The sequence below is a fragment of the Eschscholzia californica genome, unplaced genomic scaffold (genome assembly GCF_041429995.1).
Source record: "Eschscholzia californica isolate CP2 unplaced genomic scaffold, dmEscCali1.0.p SCAF_1, whole genome shotgun sequence".
Lineage (NCBI taxonomy): Eukaryota > Viridiplantae > Streptophyta > Magnoliopsida > Ranunculales > Papaveraceae > Eschscholzia > Eschscholzia californica.
In genome coordinates this window covers 10,874,233-10,893,240 of record NW_028238198.1, presented here as the reverse complement: position 1 = coordinate 10,893,240, position 19,008 = coordinate 10,874,233, and the positions used below count along the sequence as shown (strand labels likewise).

At 35.7% G+C, this 19,008-nt stretch overlaps 2 protein-coding genes and 1 long non-coding RNA gene across 3 annotated transcripts; 2 read left to right on the top strand and 1 right to left on the bottom strand.

Annotated features, from left to right (window-relative positions):
• Positions 1–1,635: 1,635 nt before the first annotated feature.
• LOC147564064 (uncharacterized) lies at positions 1,636–2,513 on the top strand. The gene is made up of 2 exons (XR_015225896.1): positions 1,636–1,872; positions 2,162–2,513. It is a non-coding gene; the product is annotated as an uncharacterized LOC147564064 (long non-coding RNA).
• Positions 2,514–10,839: 8,326 nt separating this feature from the next.
• On the top strand, positions 10,840–13,108 carry OCT1 (organic cation/carnitine transporter1). Its single transcript, XM_086642992.1, has 2 exons — positions 10,840–11,622; positions 11,820–13,108. Exons 1-2 carry the CDS (start codon positions 11,121–11,123, stop codon positions 13,019–13,021), a joined length of 1,704 nt encoding a protein of 567 aa, XP_086499118.1. The 5' UTR covers positions 10,840–11,120; the 3' UTR covers positions 13,022–13,108.
• A 181-nt stretch (positions 13,109–13,289) lies between these two features.
• Positions 13,290–18,192, bottom strand: LOC147564062 (polyamine oxidase 5-like). Its single transcript, XM_086642998.1, has 10 exons — positions 17,480–18,192; positions 16,724–16,836; positions 16,470–16,558; positions 15,940–16,053; positions 15,507–15,594; positions 15,313–15,398; positions 15,131–15,233; positions 14,546–14,643; positions 14,012–14,441; positions 13,290–13,814 (listed from the first exon to the last, which is right to left on the bottom strand). Exons 1-10 carry the CDS (start codon positions 17,520–17,522, stop codon positions 13,500–13,502), a joined length of 1,479 nt encoding a protein of 492 aa, XP_086499124.1. The 5' UTR covers positions 17,523–18,192; the 3' UTR covers positions 13,290–13,499.
• Positions 18,193–19,008: the final 816 nt, after the last annotated feature.

Here is a 19,008-nt window from a genome sequence, read left to right as displayed (position 1 = left end):
TACAATTAAACAAACAAAAATATAATCCACTTCGTGTTCCATATGGTTTATTTACTAATTAAGATTATATATTCTTCATCATTCGCTTAATAAATTGTAATAATCAACCACTCGGAACAAATCAATAATAATCACATCTAAATAGTAAAGGCGACCACACAAACAAAGGGTACTCCCTAGATTAAGAAATAGAGGTTAGGTTTTTATCTCACATATCCGATTTGGCCATTCCTTATAATGAATTGGGTTATTTCCCAAATAGTCTTTAACTTTGTGACCAGCTTTCTGCCTAGCCCCTAACTTTATCAAAAATTCTCAAATGACACATTTTTTTAGTTACCGTTAGAGCACCGTTAACCAGTCATCAGCTCTCAATCCTACATCTCATCACCTCTCTCTGTCACCTCATCTTCTCGCCACCTCATCGTCTTCTCCGACGAAGGTCGCAAGCCGACCAACTTATCGGCCGACGGCCTTCAAATATTAAAAAAAAAATTATTTTTTTATTTTCTCTCTCCTCTCTCTCTAAATACTCCGGCGAAGGGGCCTTCGCCGGAGTATTTAGAGAGAGAGAGAGAGAGAGGAGAGAAAATAAAAAAATTGAGAGAGAGAAGAGAGAAAATAAAAAAAATTAATATTTGTATTTGTTTCGGAACTATGTCATAATGTGAATCTAACCTAGGTGATTGCCTGAGTTCTTTTTTTTATGAGATAAATTGGAATGTGATTGCCTGAGTTAGCCTCCACATAGTTCTCCCCTTGTATATGGGTTTCTCTATGAAACAAAGAAGGTTATCTAATTAGTTATCTAATCAAGTAAAAGAATCTTGATTTAAAATTGTAGGAATTATATATTATATATATATATATATCTTTGATTCTCCTTGTAATTTGATGTTGACTCTCATTACCTTTGTTCGAGTCATTTTTCTCTATATTATTATGTCTTCTTTTTTTATTACATTTTCTTATATATGTATATATTATATTTCTGACTATGTTTTCTTAACTCCCTCTACAATCTCTTTTCTTGACTTCTTTAAGAACGTAAAATGTGGTGAACATTTTTCGAGACATAAAGGAGTTCTCTTTCTTCTAATAAGATTTAAACTATTATTTTTTTTATAATAATATAAGACTAATTATTTATATTGAGAATATAGTCAATGCAACACAGGGGCTACCAGTAGGAGAGTTGGTTAAATAGCACTCCCGTGAACGCCACCTCGAGATTTTACATAATTTAAAGTTTTTTATTCGAATGAAAAGAATAACCAAATGGAAGATTATATCAACCCATTAAAGTCATTTATATAACGCTATGGACCAAAAAGTACGCTTCCGATTATGTTTTCTATAATCTCTTTGACTCCAATGAAATTTATTTTATATGATAATGTTTGTTATTTAGTTTAATCATAATCGTCTTAGAAACAAGATAGACTATAATTGTACGGATTAATTTACTAACATTTCTAACACGTACCATTATGACAAAAATGATCAAGATATTTCTAGCAAGAGAGGAGAACCACTTTCAACAAAAAGAAAAGAAAAGTTTTCAACAAAAAAAAAAACAAAAAGAAAAGAAAAGAGGAGAACCACATGTACCAAAGGAGTGTGATCTGAATTATTGTAGTGGTGTGCCATACTTAAAGTACTTTTCTTTGAAAGTGTCTGCCTTTCAAAAAACTTTAACAAGCCTATATAAGGGACCTCTAGTGAAACTGATTCCTCACCACATTCTCTTTCTTTAGGTTTCCAATAACTTACTGGTTTCATTTCTTTATGCTCGCTATCAAATGGCGCGAAGTAATCATGTGTTTTCTGCCACTACTATTCTTGTACTTATGTTGCTTCTAATTGCAACAGGTTCGTTCTTCTCTAATTTTTTTAATGTTCTTTTTTGCTGGTACGTAGATGTTTTTAGAAATTATCGACTTATAATGAGATATACTTCCAATATTAGTGATACGTAATTCTTATAGTATGATGGATTAATTATGCCCTATGTTTGTAAATCTACAGTAAAATTAGATAGTTATTAGATTTTAGGTTAATATGATATTTATGATAGTTATCGTGAATCTCCCTAACTGGTAATTTAATAGAGTAAAAATTTGTTTGTTGATGTTTAAAGTTTTATGGTAATAATGAGCAGAGATGGGAGCAGAAGTGGCAGAAGCAAGGACATGCCAGAGGACAAGTCGGACGTTTAGAGGACTATGTGTTAGTAGCACACAATGTAATGCAGCTTGCAACACAGAAGGGTCTGGTTCAGGCCGGTGCACCTTTCGTTATAACTGCATTTGCAACCGCCCTTGTACTGAAGAAGAAATCAAGAACTAGACCTCTGGTTGCATGATATTTGGAGTGGTGTGACAATGATGTAAGAATGAAAGAAATAAAATGTTCAGTGCAATTAAATTTGCATTTTAATGTACCACTATTAGCTAGTAGTAGTAGTACATTGTGTATCTCCCTTATTACTGTCTAAGTCATCTTTTGTTCTAAAAACACAAATCTTATACTATTAAACATACAAAAATATAATCCACTTCGTGTTCCATATGGTTTATTTACTAATTAAGATTATATGTTCTTCATCATTCGCTTAATAGATTATAATAATCAACCACTCGAAACAAATCAATAATAATCACATCTAAATAGTAAAGGCGACCACACAAACAAAGGGTACTCCCAAGATTAAGAAATAGAGGTTAGGTTTTTATCTCACATATCCGATTTGGCCATTCGTTATAATGAATTGGGTTATTTCTCAAATAGTCCTTGACTTTGTGACCAGCTTTCTGCTTAGCCCCTAACTTTATCAAAAATTCTCAAATGACACATTTTTTTAGTTACCGTTAGAGCACCGTTAACCAGTCATCAGCTCTCAATCCTACATCTCATCACCTCTCTCCGTCACCTCTCTCCGTCACCTCATCTTCTCGCCACCTCATCGTCTTCTCCGACGAAGGTCGCAAGCCGACCTACTTTTCGGCCGACAACCTTCAAATATTAAAATTTTTTTTTTTTTTTTATTTTGTCTCTCCTCTCTCTCTAAATACTCCGGCGAAGGGAAACCCCTTCGCCGGAGTATTTAGAGAGAGAGAGAGAGAGAGGAGAGAAAATAAAAAAATAAAAAATTTGAGAGAGAGAAGAGAAAAAATAAAAATAAAATTAATATTTGTATTTGTTTCAGAACTATGTCATAATGTGAATCTAACCTAGGTGATTGCCTGAGTCCTTTTTTTTATGAGATAAATTGGAATGTGATTGCCTGAGTTAGCCTCCACATAGTTCTCCCCTTGTATATGGGTTTCTCTATGAAACAAAGAAGGTTATCTAATTAGTTATCTAATCAAGTAAAAGAATCTTGATTTAAAATTGTAGGATATATATATATATATCTTTGATTCTCTTTGTAATTTGATGTTGACTCTCATTACCTTTGTTCGAGTCATTTTTCTCTATATTATTATGTCTTCTTTTTTTGTTACATTTTCTTATATATGTATATATTATATTTCTGACTATCTTTTCTTAACTCCCTCTACAATCTCTTTCCTTGACTTCTTTAAGAACGTAAAATGTGGTGAACATTTTTCGAGACATAAAGGAATTCTCTTTCTTTTAATAAGATTTAAACTATTTTTTTTTTATAATAATATAAGACTAATTATTTATATTGAGAATATAGTCAATGCAACACAGGGGTTAACAGTAGGAGAATTGGTTCGGAGGTATAGCTATACAAAAATAGCACTCCCGTGAACGCCACCTCAAGATTTTGCATAATTTAAAGTTTTTTATTCGAATGAAGGGGATAACCAAATGGAAGATTATATCAACCCATTAAAGTCATTTATATAACGCTATGGACCAAAAAGTACGCTTCCGATTATGTTTTCTATAATCTCTTTGACTCCAATGAAATTTATTTTATATGATTATGTTTGTTATTTAGTTTAATCATAATCGTCTTAGAAACAAGATAGACTATAATTGTACAAATTAATTTACTAACATTTCTAACACGTACCATTATGACAAAAATGATCAAGATATTTCTAGCAAGAGAGGAGAAACACTTTCAACAAAAAGAAAAGAAAAGAGGAGAACCACATGTACCAAAGGAGTGTGATCTGAATTATTGTAGTGTGCCATATTTAAATACTTTTCTTTGAAGAGTGTGATCTGAATTATTGTAGACTTGTAGTGGTGTGCCATACTTAAGTACTTTTCTTTGAAAGTGTCTGCCTTTCAAAAAACTTTAACAAGCCTATATAAGGGACCTCTAGTGAAACTGATTCCTCACCACATTCTCTTTCTTTAGGTTTCCAATAACTTACTGGTTTCATTTCTTTATGCTCGCTATCAAATGGCGCGAAGTAATCATGTGTTTTCTGCCACTACTATTCTTGTACTTATGTTGCTTCTAATTGCAACAGGTTCGTTCTTCTCTAATTTTTTTAATGTTCTTTTTTGCTGGTACGCAGATGTTTTTAGAAATTATCGACTTATAATGAGATATATTTCCGATATTAGTGATACGTAATTCTTATAGTATGATGGATTAATTATGCCCTATGTTTGTAAATCTACAGTAAAATTAGATAGTTAGTAGATTTTAGGTTAATATGATATTTATGATAGTTATCGTGAATCTCCCTAACTGGTAATTTAATATAGTAAAAATTTGTTTGTTGATGTTTAAAGTTTTATGGTAATAATGAGCAGAGATGGGAGCAGAAGTGGCAGAAGCAAGGACATGCCAGAGGACAAGTCGGACGTTTAGAGGACTATGTGTTAGTAGCACACAATGTAATGCAGCTTGCAACACAGAAGGGTCTGGTTCAGGCCGGTGCACCTTTCGTTATCACTGCATTTGCACCCGCCCTTGTACTGAAGAAGAAATCAAGAACTAGACCTCTGGTTGCATGATATTTGGAGTGGTGTGACAATGATGTAAGAATGAAAGAAATAAAATGTTCAGTGCAATTAAATTTGCATTTTAATGTACCACTATTAGCTAGTAGTAGTACATTTGTGTATCTCCCTTATTACTGTCTAAGTCATCTTTTGTTCTAGGTAGAGCCGAGTCAAGTAAGTTTTTGACATGAAATTTTTATCCAAAAGGTACTACTGTTTGCAAAAGATGATGACACTTTTTGTTTGATAACAATTGTTTCATATTTTTACCATTTTATAATAAATTTTTTATCTTTCTACCATGACATACATAAAATTTGAGAAGGGAAGACAACTTTCATATTTAGGATAGTGATAATTCAAAAAAAATTGGGGACATCAATTCTTTTGCCTTACTAAATAATTGAAACAAAATACAGTAGACATATCACGCTAATTTCGTTAAGAAGAGGCAAGGGAGAGACCTCTAATGGTGGTTGAAGTGGTAATAGAAAAAGAAAGAAAATAAAGAACAAGAAGAAAGAGGAGAGAAAAAAGTTGAGAGTGGAGGACAAGTCATAAAGTCAATAACTTTTCTAGTGATTGGCGACATACAAGTAAACAATAAAAGTTGAGAGTGGAGGACAAGTCATAAAGTCAATAACTTTTCTAGTGATTGGCGACATACAAGTAAACAATAACGAGATCATAAAGTCGATGAGAGAAAAATAAATAAGAGATACACCCCAACATGTTTAGGGAGCGCCATATGACAACAGGTGGTTAGGCGGCACGAGCCGGTGTACACGCTCTTCCGTAGTTATATACAAAAATTACCTTAGATGTGAGTGTATATAACAAAACTGGTGAGTGTACTCAAAATTTCTCTAAAAAGAATCTCAGACATAGTTAGGGGTGTTCGTTGGTTCGGTATCCGGTATTTTGGTGTCATCCGTTACCAAACCACTCATGGTTTGGTTAGTGATTTTTCAAACCGTTACCAAACCGGTCAGAGTTTGGTTCGGTTAGTAACCGAACCATCATAAGCGGTTTGGATACTACTGGATACCAAACCATCCATAAAACGCAATTTGTTCTCCATGAAAATCGGCGAATCGAGTTACTTTCTTCATACATTGAGGTATAAAATCAAGACAACACTCCTGAAAAATCTAGAGAAACAATCAAACTAAGATAATGCATCAAAAAAACATTTGAAACATGAAAGACATGTGCAGGTCCCCCGCTGAAATATTATATAGTAGCTAGTAACATTGATGATACATGAATTGTTTTAATCTTATACTAGCTAGTAACATTATATTGTAGTAGTGTTGTTGTTTTGTATGGGTAGTAGTTATTCTTATTTATAGCAACTTGATGAAAGATATGTATTTGTATGAAATTATAGAGATATGATAGATGTATTTTAGAAAAAATTATGTAAATATATAATTATGTATATTAATTGAACTTGATTGGTTCGGTTTGGTTTTAATGGTTCCTAAAAAGTGCATCCACTTACCGAACCAAACCAGTTGGTTTTTGAAAATCTACAACCGTACCAAACCACTCGTTGTTTGGTTTGGTTTGAAAACCGACTGGACCGGTTTGGATTGGTTTGGTTTGATTGGTTCGGTCTATTTTTGCACACCCCTAGACATAGTGGGGTTAGTGGCTACAGATTGAAGGGCTGAAAAGAATTAACCATTGTTCAAAAGCAAGTTTTGGAGGCGCCCCTTTTAAGTGTTAAAGTTTTAAAGACACGTCCTTGCGGCACATACTCTTCTTCAAATTTGTCTTGAAAGAGGCGCCTCTAACAATTAAAATGGGTGCCTTTAATAGTTTCCCCCAAGTGAAAGAAACATTAAAGAAAAGGTTGATATCTTCCAACAAAAAAAAAAAAAGTTGATACGAAAACAGTTGAACTCCTGCCTAGACAAACTCGAGACATAATTTCAACTAACTAGGTTAATACCCGAAGGTAATTGTATTTGTTTCTGGACTATGTTTAATTTGGGCTGCTCACGTTGTTCCTCACGTGCAGGTTATCCGTTGTGCTTAGGGGTGAAAAAAAAAACTTGTGAGCCCGAATCCACCCATGATTGTCTGGGACCGCGCGCCCAGTGTCCGAGACGGATGGCCGACCGACTAGAATTAGCGGGCGGTCACAGACACAAGGCCTTATACGACATACGGTCCGAGTCTGACCATTTAATTGTCCTCCCGACGACCCGACTGTACGAGCATATGACTACTTGTGTGTGTATATATATATATATATATATATATATATCTCTCTGCATATATGTTAACATGGTATATACGTATGGTGTGGGTGTTAATTATGTGTGCGGGAGTCATAGAGAATCAACCAATAGGTCATGTCCAAGTGCATGGCCCAATATTTGAGTTTCTTCAAGTCACGTTGGGGACTTTCACTTGTAAGAACTGTTGGTTTGTGAATTAAAGGAGCTCCGACGCTCAATTAATCCCACACCCGGAGTATTCGATTTTGGTGGAGGTTTGGCCACATTTGCCCGATGTTCAAATCTCCGCAACTGAAATGGTGGAAATGCCCGCTGCTTTCTGCCCGGAACATACGCGCCGCGGACACTCCAATTTTGTAAGCTGTCCGTCCAAGCCCACCCGACTTCCATCATCAGACAAGAGACTTAGGTGTCGAAATGTCCTGTCCAACAGGGGAAGTGTTTGTGATTCGTGGCAGTCCGTCCAGAACGTTTCCCATCCCTAGTTGTGCTTATGACTTAAGACAAATATAATTAGACGGTCGTGAATTCACATTAATGTTTTTGTTGCATAAAAGAAAATTTAAAAACAAAAACAAGCAATTAGACATTGCATAGTGTACTGGAATTTCACTTTTTTTTTTGTTAATATCTTAATTATAATAGAGATCAATTTCACTATCTTTTTTGGTAATGTATTCCTAAGTTCTTTATTTAGAACTTAGGATGGTTGATCACCTCACATAATTGAAATTGTAAGGAGCGGTTTTCTCTTTTGTCGTTATCATCATCATCAATCACCTCATATAACACTTTTTGGTGGTTTCCCCATAATGGGAAATGATTAAGATGTCACCCTAACTTTTTCATATAAATTAGTAACGAGGTCATTTCTTGGTGTCCAAATGGACGGCTAGATCGCTTTGATTCCAAGTTTAGATTGCCTTCCAAGGATATCTAATGGTCAAAAGTAGAAAGGTGGCATCTTATTCTTTGGTACCTTGAAAGTTAAGATGCTTGGTTGAGTGGATTAGCATGTCAAATTCTATTTAGTGGTGAATTATGAGAGTGGAATGTTATCTAAAAACACAAATCTTATACTAGTATTAAACAAAGAAAAATACAACCCACTTTGTGTTCCATATGGTTTATTTTCTAATCAAGATTATACATTCTTCATCATTTGTTTAATAAATTATAACAATCAACCACTCGTAACAAATCAATAATAAATGCGACCACACAAACAAAGGGTAGTCTCTAAACTTAGAAGTAGAGTTTAGGTTCTTTATCTCACATATCCGATGGGTTATAATGTATTTTGTGTTGGAATTGGATCCAATTTTGGATTAATTCAAGTCGTCAAACTCAGAAATGAAGCAAACCATTGCGTTCGTCTCGTCGAGCTCTTAAGTTTAGAGCCAAGAATCACTCAAATCCGATTCCGTATGAATGAGATATTCAAGTCTGAAGTTTGGACGGAAATTTGTTAAGTTAGGGACCAAACGACAATAAAGAAATGTTGGTTTGAGGGTCATTTGCGCAAGTTTAGATCTAACGGCGCGCGTTGAATCCGCGCTCATCCAACGGCTCGCGCTAATCCCTTGTCGGGCACAGAGTGGGATAACCCTGGTCCTCATCTAACGGTCGATCTCCTTCAGATGTCGGGCTACCTTCGGTATACGTCTCAATGGATGGCGTTGCTTCTAAGTTTTTGAGAGCAATCTGATGGTCCAAATCTCAACCGTCACGAACTGTAGGGAATTAAGTGATGCGTCACTTTTAGTTCTCAACAGATGCGTCCCTTAACCAACAGAAATGTCCCAAATGCATGTGTCTATTCGAAACCTATTTATAGGACCCAAATGAACTCCAAATTTCATTTCGTTTTTTTCATAGCATCAAGCATTATTAGAAGTTCATTTTAGAGAGTTTAAGAAGATCATTTGATAGAGTATTCACAGAATTTCATAAGAAGGATGTCCGATCCATTCGCATTAAGTCAGAGGTTAGTATACTTTCAAGTTCGACTGCTTTCTGATTCGAAGTACCATTGAATCGAAAGGTAATCGTTGTATCCTGGGAGACAAACGCTGGTAACTGTTTGGTACTATACAGGGCGTCAATTGTCTTAAGGAAAGAGGAATACCTCGCCTCGATTAATATCTTCTTCTTCTAATCCTTGATTTTTCTTTTTCTTTTTAGTCTATCTAATTTCTTAATCAAAGACATCTTGATTTTGTAAAATCAGAAGTGTGTTGATTTTTAAGTAATAAATCAGTAAAGAAGGAATACAATTCTTCTTTCCAATCTTAAATCGATAGTGAGATTCGACTACGAATCATCTGTTCTAGATAACAAACATTATCGGTTAGAAATACGAAAGATATTGAGTTGTTCTGTTCCTTAGTTTTTCTCCATTAATTTGAAAAGAAAGTAATTTTGATTGATTTACAAATAAAATCAAAGTAGTAACCAGTTTCACCAGTGATTCGGTTATAGACTCGCTGAGTCAACTCGTTGAATCGGTACACCGAAACCGACATTTTGGGTTCCAATGCTAGGTATAGTAGGAACCAGAACCAAAGTGTGACGATTTACAAAAAGAAGGTTTTATAAGGGTGACAAATGTGGGGTAGAATCAAAACCGGATTTGTCAATCACATATAACAGTTGGGTCGTTCAGTGTTGTTAGGTGCAGGGTTCAGCCCACCACTTGGCTCTAACTAAATTATGGGCTCACTTTAACCAACCTGCCTGCTTTAACCTCTCCTCTCGAGTGCCTAAGAGGGATCAATAATACTCCTAGGAGTAGGGTTGCAATTCAACTCCTACCTTAATTCTTGTTTAGCCCTTGAGATGTAACTAACTCGTCTTTTAAGCACCCCATACCTCGTCCCTTTAATATTTGATCAAGTTCAATCCTGACGGACTGTCACGAAAATATAAGATCAACTTTTATCATTTCCAATCCTACCCTTCAATTATTTTTCATATTCTTCTTTTTTATTCTCTCTTCCATCTTCATCTTTCCTCTTCTTTCTTATAGAAGATCCCATCCGCGTTAGGAGTGAATTATAAACCTTTTTTATTTGGGATATCACTATCAAATGGAAGTCATCCGCAAAGTATCAAGTATAGATGGAGTCTTGAGGAAGAGTGTGAAACATAAAAGAAAAGAGAAAAGAAAAGAGGAGAAAGAAGAGGGGTAGAACAAGAAATGAAAAAAAATTAATTAATTTTCTCCTAAAGACCAGTTAAAGAGGGGTCAAACAAGCTATTTGGTCATATTGCTGGGACTAAACACAATTTTTTCTATTATGAATTAATTTGAGTTGAACACCACAAATCTAGCATGATATTAAATAAAGTCCACATATGGTAGTCCCAGTAGACCAATAACAATTCTTTTATTCAATACGTATCACCTCAAAATTGTCATACCTACCCCATAATTATCTCCATGGTGACTAATTAACAATATGCGACTTGGTTACGCGATCGCTTTATCTTTATTTGTGAGGATTACTGGATTCGTTCTCACTACTGAAGATAATTAAGTTCCACATTTATGTATTTCCTTCTATCATCACCTAACTATTTGTTATACAAACATCACAAAAATAGTTATCATTGCGTCACAAACACATCGAAAATAACAACGAAATAAACCGAAAAGATCAAGTGGAACTCCATCAAGTTGAGTGTATGATTTCAGCTGCCAAGCCCCCACAAAAGAACAAATTAGTTACCAAATATGTATGCTATATGTCATAAATGGGAAACAAAAATATAACCCAACTCCAAGGAGTAGGAATAACTAGCTAGCTATAGCTTATAGGACCAAATCTTGGTTAATATGCTTTAAACTTTTTCTTATATATAAATAGACTCCATTATCACATAATACAACATATTCCACCAAAAGACTACTCCTATACTCATCCATCCATCATGATGAAAGGAGAAGATCATCTTCATGATCAATATGAGGATGATGAAGAGCTCCAAAAGCTAGTCATGATTAGTAATGGTGGGTCTAAATTAGAAAATCAAAATCCTACCCACACCAAAACCACCACCAGCACCACCACCACCACTGGGATGGGGAAGCTAGAACTAACAGTGGATGAAGTTATAGAAGAGTATGTGGGTACATTTGGATTGTCACAACTAATTCATGTTTTCTTGGTTTCATTAGCTTGGATTTTTGACTCTCAGCAGTCTCTGATTACTATCTTCAGCGACGCCCAGCCGTCCTGGGCATGCAAGGGTGGTGGTGGTGGGAATTGGTGTAGTAGTGGTAATGGTGAATCAGTTTGTGATTTAGTAGGAGGGAAATGGGAGTGGGTAGGTGGGAAAGGAAGTTCAACAATAGCTGAATGGGGACTTGTTTGTGACTACAAATTTCTTGCTAGTATACCTGCTTCCTTGTTCTTCCTTGGTTCCCTCTTTGGTAATAAGTTCTCTCTAATCTCTATCTCACTAAACTATAAAATTTTCCGGTTTCGTAAAAACTCATACCATCAGTTTACCATTTCCTAAAATTGGAATGAACTCATTGAAACCAAACTACTCTCAAAACATTACATATTTTTCAGGATCTCCTTAACTATATGGTTTTCACTAATTCAAGTGCATTGGTTTGAGCAGGTTCAGTGTTTTATGGGCGCCTAGCCGATGCTCATATTGGAAGGAAGAAAACAGTTCTCCTCTCATGTCTTCTAACCTCCATAACTGCGTTCTTGACATCCTTCTCACCAAACATCTGGGTGTACTCGCTCTTTCGTTTCTTAAACGGGTTCGCCCGATCTGGTATTGGCATTTGCTGCCTAGTCCTATCAACTGAAGTTGTCGGACGAAAATGGCGTGGACAAGTTGGCCAATATGGGTTCTTTTTCTTCACTCTTGGTTTCCTTTCTTTACCCATAATTGCTTATCCTACAAGAACAAACTGGAGAAATATGTATCGAATAATATCCTTTTTCCCGTTCGCTTATTCAATTGTAGTCCTTCCTTTTGTATCTGAATCCCCTCGGTGGCTCGTCGTTAAAGGAAGGATGGATGAAGCCATGGATATTCTTAACAAGTTAGCAAAACTTAATGGGAAAACATTACCTAATAACTTCACCATTTTAAATCCTTCACTTGTTGAAACTAACCAACCCGGTTCGACTAAGAGTCTATGGTCTGCAAGATGGGCAAGAAAAAGAATAATAACTTTGATGATGGCTGGTTTTGGTGTGGGATTTGTTTACTATGGAATCCAATTAAATGTAGAAAACTTGGATTTCAATCTATACTATACAGTAGCTTTAAATGCTATGATGGAGATTCCGGCAGTTTTCGTTGGCAGTTTACTCTTGACCTACATGAATCGTCGATTACTTCTCTCATCATCTGCCTACCTTGCTGGATTTTCTTGCATTTTATGCATTTTCTTGTCAAGAAACAAGAAAACTAGTGAAGAAGAAGGAAGACATAAATCAAGAGGAAGTTGGGGTCAGTTAACTGCAGAAGCTGTGGGGTTTATGGCAGCTTCAACAGCATTTGATGTACTATATATTTACGCAGTCGAATTGTTCCCAACGAATGTGAGAAACTTCGCTGTTTCATTGCTTCGTCAAGCATTGATGTTGGGTGCTTCACTTGCTCCTCTTCTAGTTGCTCTCGGACGATTAAGTCCATCAATATCGTTCTTGATATTCGGAGGTCTTTCACTCTTAAGTGGATGTTTGATGTTTTGTTTGCCTGAGACAAGGAATTCCCCTCTTTATGAGACATTAGAACATCAAGAGGAAGAAGAAAGACTAAGTTCAAGTTTAGATTCAGGATTAGAACTAGGAAAACAATGAAGAATAATTAGTTCATTGTCCTTGACATTCTTGTAAGGTTATTATTTTTGTTTTGATCGTATAAAAAAAACAACCCTTTGATGGAAAGATCTCATTCAACTGGATTTTGAAATTGGTACACATCAATAAGATCCACAGACTAATCGAAAAAAAACATGGCAAGAGCGGGGACAGTAAGATTTGAACCCTAGTCTCCACAACAAAGACGCAAGCGTGTCATTGCAAAATCAGATTTAGTCCCACTACTTCACTAGTTTTAGTATATTGGTTAAACAAAATTGTGGTACTATTTTCATTAAAAAAAAACTAAGTCAAACAAACCCAACAAGTTCATATTGAATAAATCAATCCATGTCCAAACTTGCTGCTCAAAAACATTGTAATTATACTTCCTGCTAAATTGATGGGAAATACCTGCTTTTTTCATCAATTAATGAAAATGCAAGTTTTCTTCGAAACAAACAAATAGAGAGACAGCTTATATTCTAGAAATTTGGAGAGGAACCATTGATTCTAGAGTTTCATCCTGTTGCGAGACGAGTTGCATGAGTTCCAAGTTGCCTAGTTGCTGGAGAAGATACCTTCGGCAATCTTCTGCAGCCATTAGTCCTGCTGAATAAGCACCGTGTACAGAACCAGTGTGATCCATACTCACAGCCTCCCCTCCAAAGAAGAGATTACCCACTGGAGCTTGAAGCTTCTCATATAAATCGGAAGGCTTGCCTACTAAATCGTAAGTGTATGAACCAAGTGAATTTGGGTCAGTTCCCCAGCGAGATACAAGGTACTGGACCTGGACGAGCCAAACAATATCAATAACCAAATTCAGTATAAGCCGCGACATACGACTATTTAGAGGTCATCCGAGTATATATCCCAATATGTCTAAAAGGTGGATCATACTACTTAAAGGGAATGGAAAAAGCTTGTAGTGTGAAGACAATAAAAAATAATATGATAGTGGCCTTAAGTGAGCTAAAAACAACTTACTGGCTCAGTTGCATCTGGGAGCATCTTCTTGAGTTGAGACATCACAAAATTAGCAGTAGCCTCATCTGCTAACTTCTCGATATCATAAGCAAACCGTCCGGCTGCCATATATACTAGAACAGGGTGCCCTGTTGCTTTGTGTAGATTAAGAAAATAACCACAGGCATATGATGTTGGTGCAACAATTCCTAATAATTCAACATTTGGCCAAAAGACTGTATCGAAAAGCAAGGCAATCTTGTTTTCATTACCAACACCAAGATCAGAAATAGCATCTACTTTCCACTTAGGTAGCTTTGGCTCAAACTCAATCAGATCTGCTTTGAGTACCCCATGTGGTACAGTTATAATAGCAGCATCCGCGGAAAATTTACTTCCATCCTCTACAGATAGTATCACTTTATTAAAGCCAGTTGATATCTTCTTAACCCTAATCATGAAGATAAATGGAAATTATAAATAAACATCACAAGTGAAGTTGATACTATACAAGTTTTGCCATGAAGGAGAAAAATGGAATGAATGCAAGCGTACCTATGATTCAAGCGAATATCAATGTCCTTTGAGAGTGCCTTTATTACAGGGTAATACCCTTGAATCATAAGCCCATGACCACCAGAAAGGACTTCCTCCTATACGCAGGAAGAATCCTTAACCAGGTCAGCAATCAGTGATAACAGCAAAGTAAAATTTCTTGGGCAACAATTCAAGAGAGGAGCAACATTATACTTCCAAAACCAAATAAACAGTCAAAAAAGGAAACTATATCCAGGAGGTCTTTTATTCAAGGTAAATTTTATACAATATCAGTTCAGTTTTGGATAGTAACACATGGAATGATGACCAACTCATATCCCATTAACAAGACACTACTGCACATGAGCTCTTTCCATATTCTAGCAGGACAAACTCATCTTTTAATTATTTTATATTCTTCACAAGAAAAGTCCGTCCGGATTCGTCTTTTCCACATCAATTCAGAAGTTAAATGTAAAAAAAAAAGACACTATTTAATATACTTGTAGGGAAGGGAAATTTGAGCAACCAGGACAGAATCCATAAGTTTCCACAATATATTCAGTCATATCAAGAAAACAAAAGCTCCGTGATGTAACTTGCCTGGTCCCAATTTTTCAATGAGATCATGTCTGCATCAGCAGCAAACCACGCTTCCATTCTGCAAATATACCACTGCAAGACTTCATTGGCTAGCCCTTCTCGTCTACAAAAAAGAATGAGGGAACCCTTCAGCCATAGTAATAGAATTCGATTCAGAAGGAAGAAACTAGGGAACCTGATACCTTAGGTTAGGGTTGTTCTCCAAAACCATTGAAATAGCATCGAAGACAGACATATCATCATGATTTCCGTCTCTTACTTTCTCTGTCTGGTGAAGCCAATGAGTATAGTAGTTAATGTATTGCAGAAGTGAAGTAACTAAGCAACTAACTAGTTAAAGGACCAAACAGTTTAAATTTAAGGAATGGAGATTGACCTCTTTCAGAATTCTCTTAAAAGTTTCTCCAACTTGAATGACAAGCTGTTGAGGGACTTGGTTCCCTTCCATATCAAAAAGCACATAGCTGCACATTGTAGAGGCCGATGCTCAATATTCGTAGGTCATTTGCAACATATAATGTCATAAAATGTAAAGAGGGGAAGCATCTTGTCTCTTTTCGTCTCGAAGTGATAATATAGATACATTTCTTTTCTCCATTAACACATTACCAGGAATATATCCATAGTGTCCTTTGTATATAGCCCAGGTTAGAAATCTAGAGCATTCAATTCATTAGCAGCCTTAGAAAGTTCGATAACCCAAAAGCATATGAATTTGGAATACAAAAAATAGCTCAGATATTGAAATGGTACTGGCGAGTTATACGTATCTCAAACCAAAATGACAAGATCAGACAGAATAAAAGTACCTCTCTAAGTCATGGTCATATAGTACAGAGTTGTCACCACTAGTACGGTACATTGAAAGGCCTAGACATCGGATAAGTGGAGCCAGGGAGTTTTCGTTGCATACTCCATGTAACCTGAGTTAATAGAGAAGAAAATTGATCACTGGATGCAATATAATCTTCTACATTCGTTTGCAGTTGTAATCAAACTATAGTATACATTCCTATGCACTTATAAACGGAAACTAACATTTTCAGCACTTGTAGGTAGACTTATAATGAGTGGTTTTGACTTTTATTAGATGAGTCTACAGATATTTTCATACAAATGGTCTCCCGTCAATTGAGATCAGCTTTCCACAGTGACGTGGAGGCCATTCTCAGCAAAATCCATCCCTTCGGTAAGCATGTCATTTAGTAACTCAAAAAAACTCTGGAATTGGATACAAATTCTTATACAAATACAACAAATAATAGTACGCTAACAAGTTCTTGGGTTTTGGTGTGAGTATTTAACGAAGGAAATGATACTGAGAATCAAACATACTTACCATGAAGCGCCCATGTCTATAGGACAACCGAATGAGTAATCAGTATGAATTCGACCACCGAGTCTATCTCTTGATTCCAACAAGGTAACCTGACCAACACGACAGCACCAAGAATCAAATACAGCAATGAGATATTCACTATATACAATAGCGTTTCTCTCGTTGTTGGTCGTCTGTAAAGAACCAGCTTCGAGTTTGTGCATAGTATGAAATACATCTTAATAGGCATATATGTATGTTTTCTCATCCATTACCTTGAAAGAAGCATTGCGAAGGGCACGAGCTGCTGCAATACCTGAAATTCCCCCACCTATCACAATTACTGATGGAGGGGAAGATTGTATATCCAATTGCGAGAAAAGTGAACCTAAACACATAAAGCAATAACCGAAGAAAATAGACAATTAGGTTACGTTTTTTTACAATTTGGACAATAACATTAACAGCATCAATATCTTTTTGTTTGTTAGACACTTGAGACTTCATATTATTGATATGTGCTTTAAACCGCCACGAGGCGATGCCTCCCTTTTGCGAGAAACTCACATTGAGGGTTAAAAGTGCAGAAACATCTAAAGTATGGATCCATCCTTAATTGTTCAAAGATACCTTTACTACTTTCATCATAATTCTAGCCATTCAAAACATAATACAGCAATCATTAAAGAAAGTGATCGATCCCCAGTTATGATTGTTTGACAACAAGAAATTGAAGAAAGACAATTGGCATGATTAAAGCAATAATTAAAGAAAGTAGTAAATGGGCATTCAAAATTCTTACAAAAATCAAGTAATCAAGATCTATCCAAATAACAATTTCGAGAATTAAAAGATTAGATCAAACATACCCAGGAGTACATAATTAAACAAGAAAGTCAAAATTAAACAAGATTAGATCAAACATACCTAATAATGAATCAAATTGGTTGAATTCTAATCACCAAAACTAACAATTAAGCATTAAAAAATACATGAAATTGGATGAGGAACAAAGGGGTTATAAAACTTACCATCAGTCAAGTTTTGATTAGAGAGAGAATCTTTACTCTCCATTGAATTGAATTAGCAAATCAATATAAGAAAATTGAGAAAAGAATAGAGGGTAGAAAGAAAGAAAGAAAGAAAGAAGAAAGAAGATGAATGGATTAGAGAATTAGGGTTTTATAGGAATAAAAATGTAGGAAATGAAGAGAAATGAATGATAGAGAATAAAAATCAAAAGACCGACCATGAATAGACTTGAATTCGAGGAACTACGTAGCCTGTCAAACCAGCTCATACTCTCATAATAGATGAAAAAACTATTATGTGAATGAATCTATACTCTAGAGAGAGAGAGAGGAACGAAGAGTTTTTAGAGAGAGAGAGAGAAACCAAGGAAGGATGGAAGGAAGGTTGAATTTGGTTTTATTGTTGATTGATTCGCATCGAGATCGGAAAACAACGTTATCTATTTCACTACTAATATAATTCTCTTGCTTATGGGATTTTGGAAGTTAGAAATAGGATTATATAATTAATTTATGTAAGGCCAGAGCTTTCGGGAAAACTAAATAATTTTCGGGATATAAAATTTTAAAGAGAATATGCAAAATTTTGAAAAGTTTCAGGGGAAACATATTCTATGGGTAATATGGTTCAAAATAAAAAAACCCTCCACCTCACCTCTCTCTCTCTCCTCCGGCCGGCGACCATGAAAAAAAAAATTCGTTCACTCTCTCTCTCTCTAGAAACTCCGGCGAAGGGGTTTTCCTTCGCCGGAGTTCCGGTCGGTTGAACTGGTCTATTTTTCAACAGGCCAGATTGGTCTGTTCTTCAACAGACCGGAGTTTCTAGAGAGAGAGTGAAATTATTATTATTTTTTTTTCATGGTCGCCGCCCGGAAAATTTTCCGGTCGGCGACCTAATCGGAAAAGAGGGAGAGAGAATGGTAGGGAGAGAGAAGATGAGGTGGAGAGAGAGAGAAGATGAGGTGGAGAGAGAGAGGTGAGGTGGGGGGTTTTTTATTTTTCTTTCTAACAACTTACAAAATAAAATTGTCAAACAAAATTGACCAATTTTTGACCAAGTCTTCACACCCCGGAAACTATTTTGCTTTCCCAAAACGCTGGCCTTTATGTAAATACCCTCCATTATGCTTAACATCTTCATGTGACTCGCTTTCAACAAAAAAAATCTTCATGTTAGCCAGAGTGACATGTTTCCACTCACCTAAAATGACAACTCAATAAAAAAAACGAGAGAAAAGAATAGTCACTGTGTCGGTTTCTACGGTGAACATCTCAAGAAGATTGAAGATAAATTTACAACACCAGAGAAAAGAACGATCAAGATTTCACTTTTAGTAGTATAATATTATTGATGTAATTTTATTATTGTCGACCTTTAGGGTCTTTAATCTGTGACCTTGAAGGTCTTTTCATTCTCGATCTTAAGGATCTCTTTTTTCGACTTTTAGAGTTTTTTTTTTAGTTTGTGTCTTGTTAATTCCTTTCCCTTCATGAGGCACTTTACATTCGAAAGTTCTGTGAACTTTACT

Coding starts and splice junctions, on each gene's coding strand:
- LOC147564062 (XM_086642998.1), bottom strand. CDS start 17,522: ATGGAGAGTAAAGATTCTCTCTCTAATCAAAACTTGACTGATG. Junction 16,837..17,479: donor TAATCAAAACTTGACTGATG/GTAAGTTTTATA, acceptor TTATGTGTTTAG/GTTCACTTTTCTCGCAATTG. Junction 16,054..16,469: donor ATAGACATGGGCGCTTCATG/GTAAGTATGTTT, acceptor CTATTAACTCAG/GTTACATGGAGTATGCAACG.
- OCT1 (XM_086642992.1), top strand. CDS start 11,121: ATGATGAAAGGAGAAGATCATCTTCATGATCAATATGAGGATGATGAA. Junction 11,623..11,819: donor CTTCCTTGGTTCCCTCTTTG/GTAATAAGTTCT, acceptor TGGTTTGAGCAG/GTTCAGTGTTTTATGGGCGC.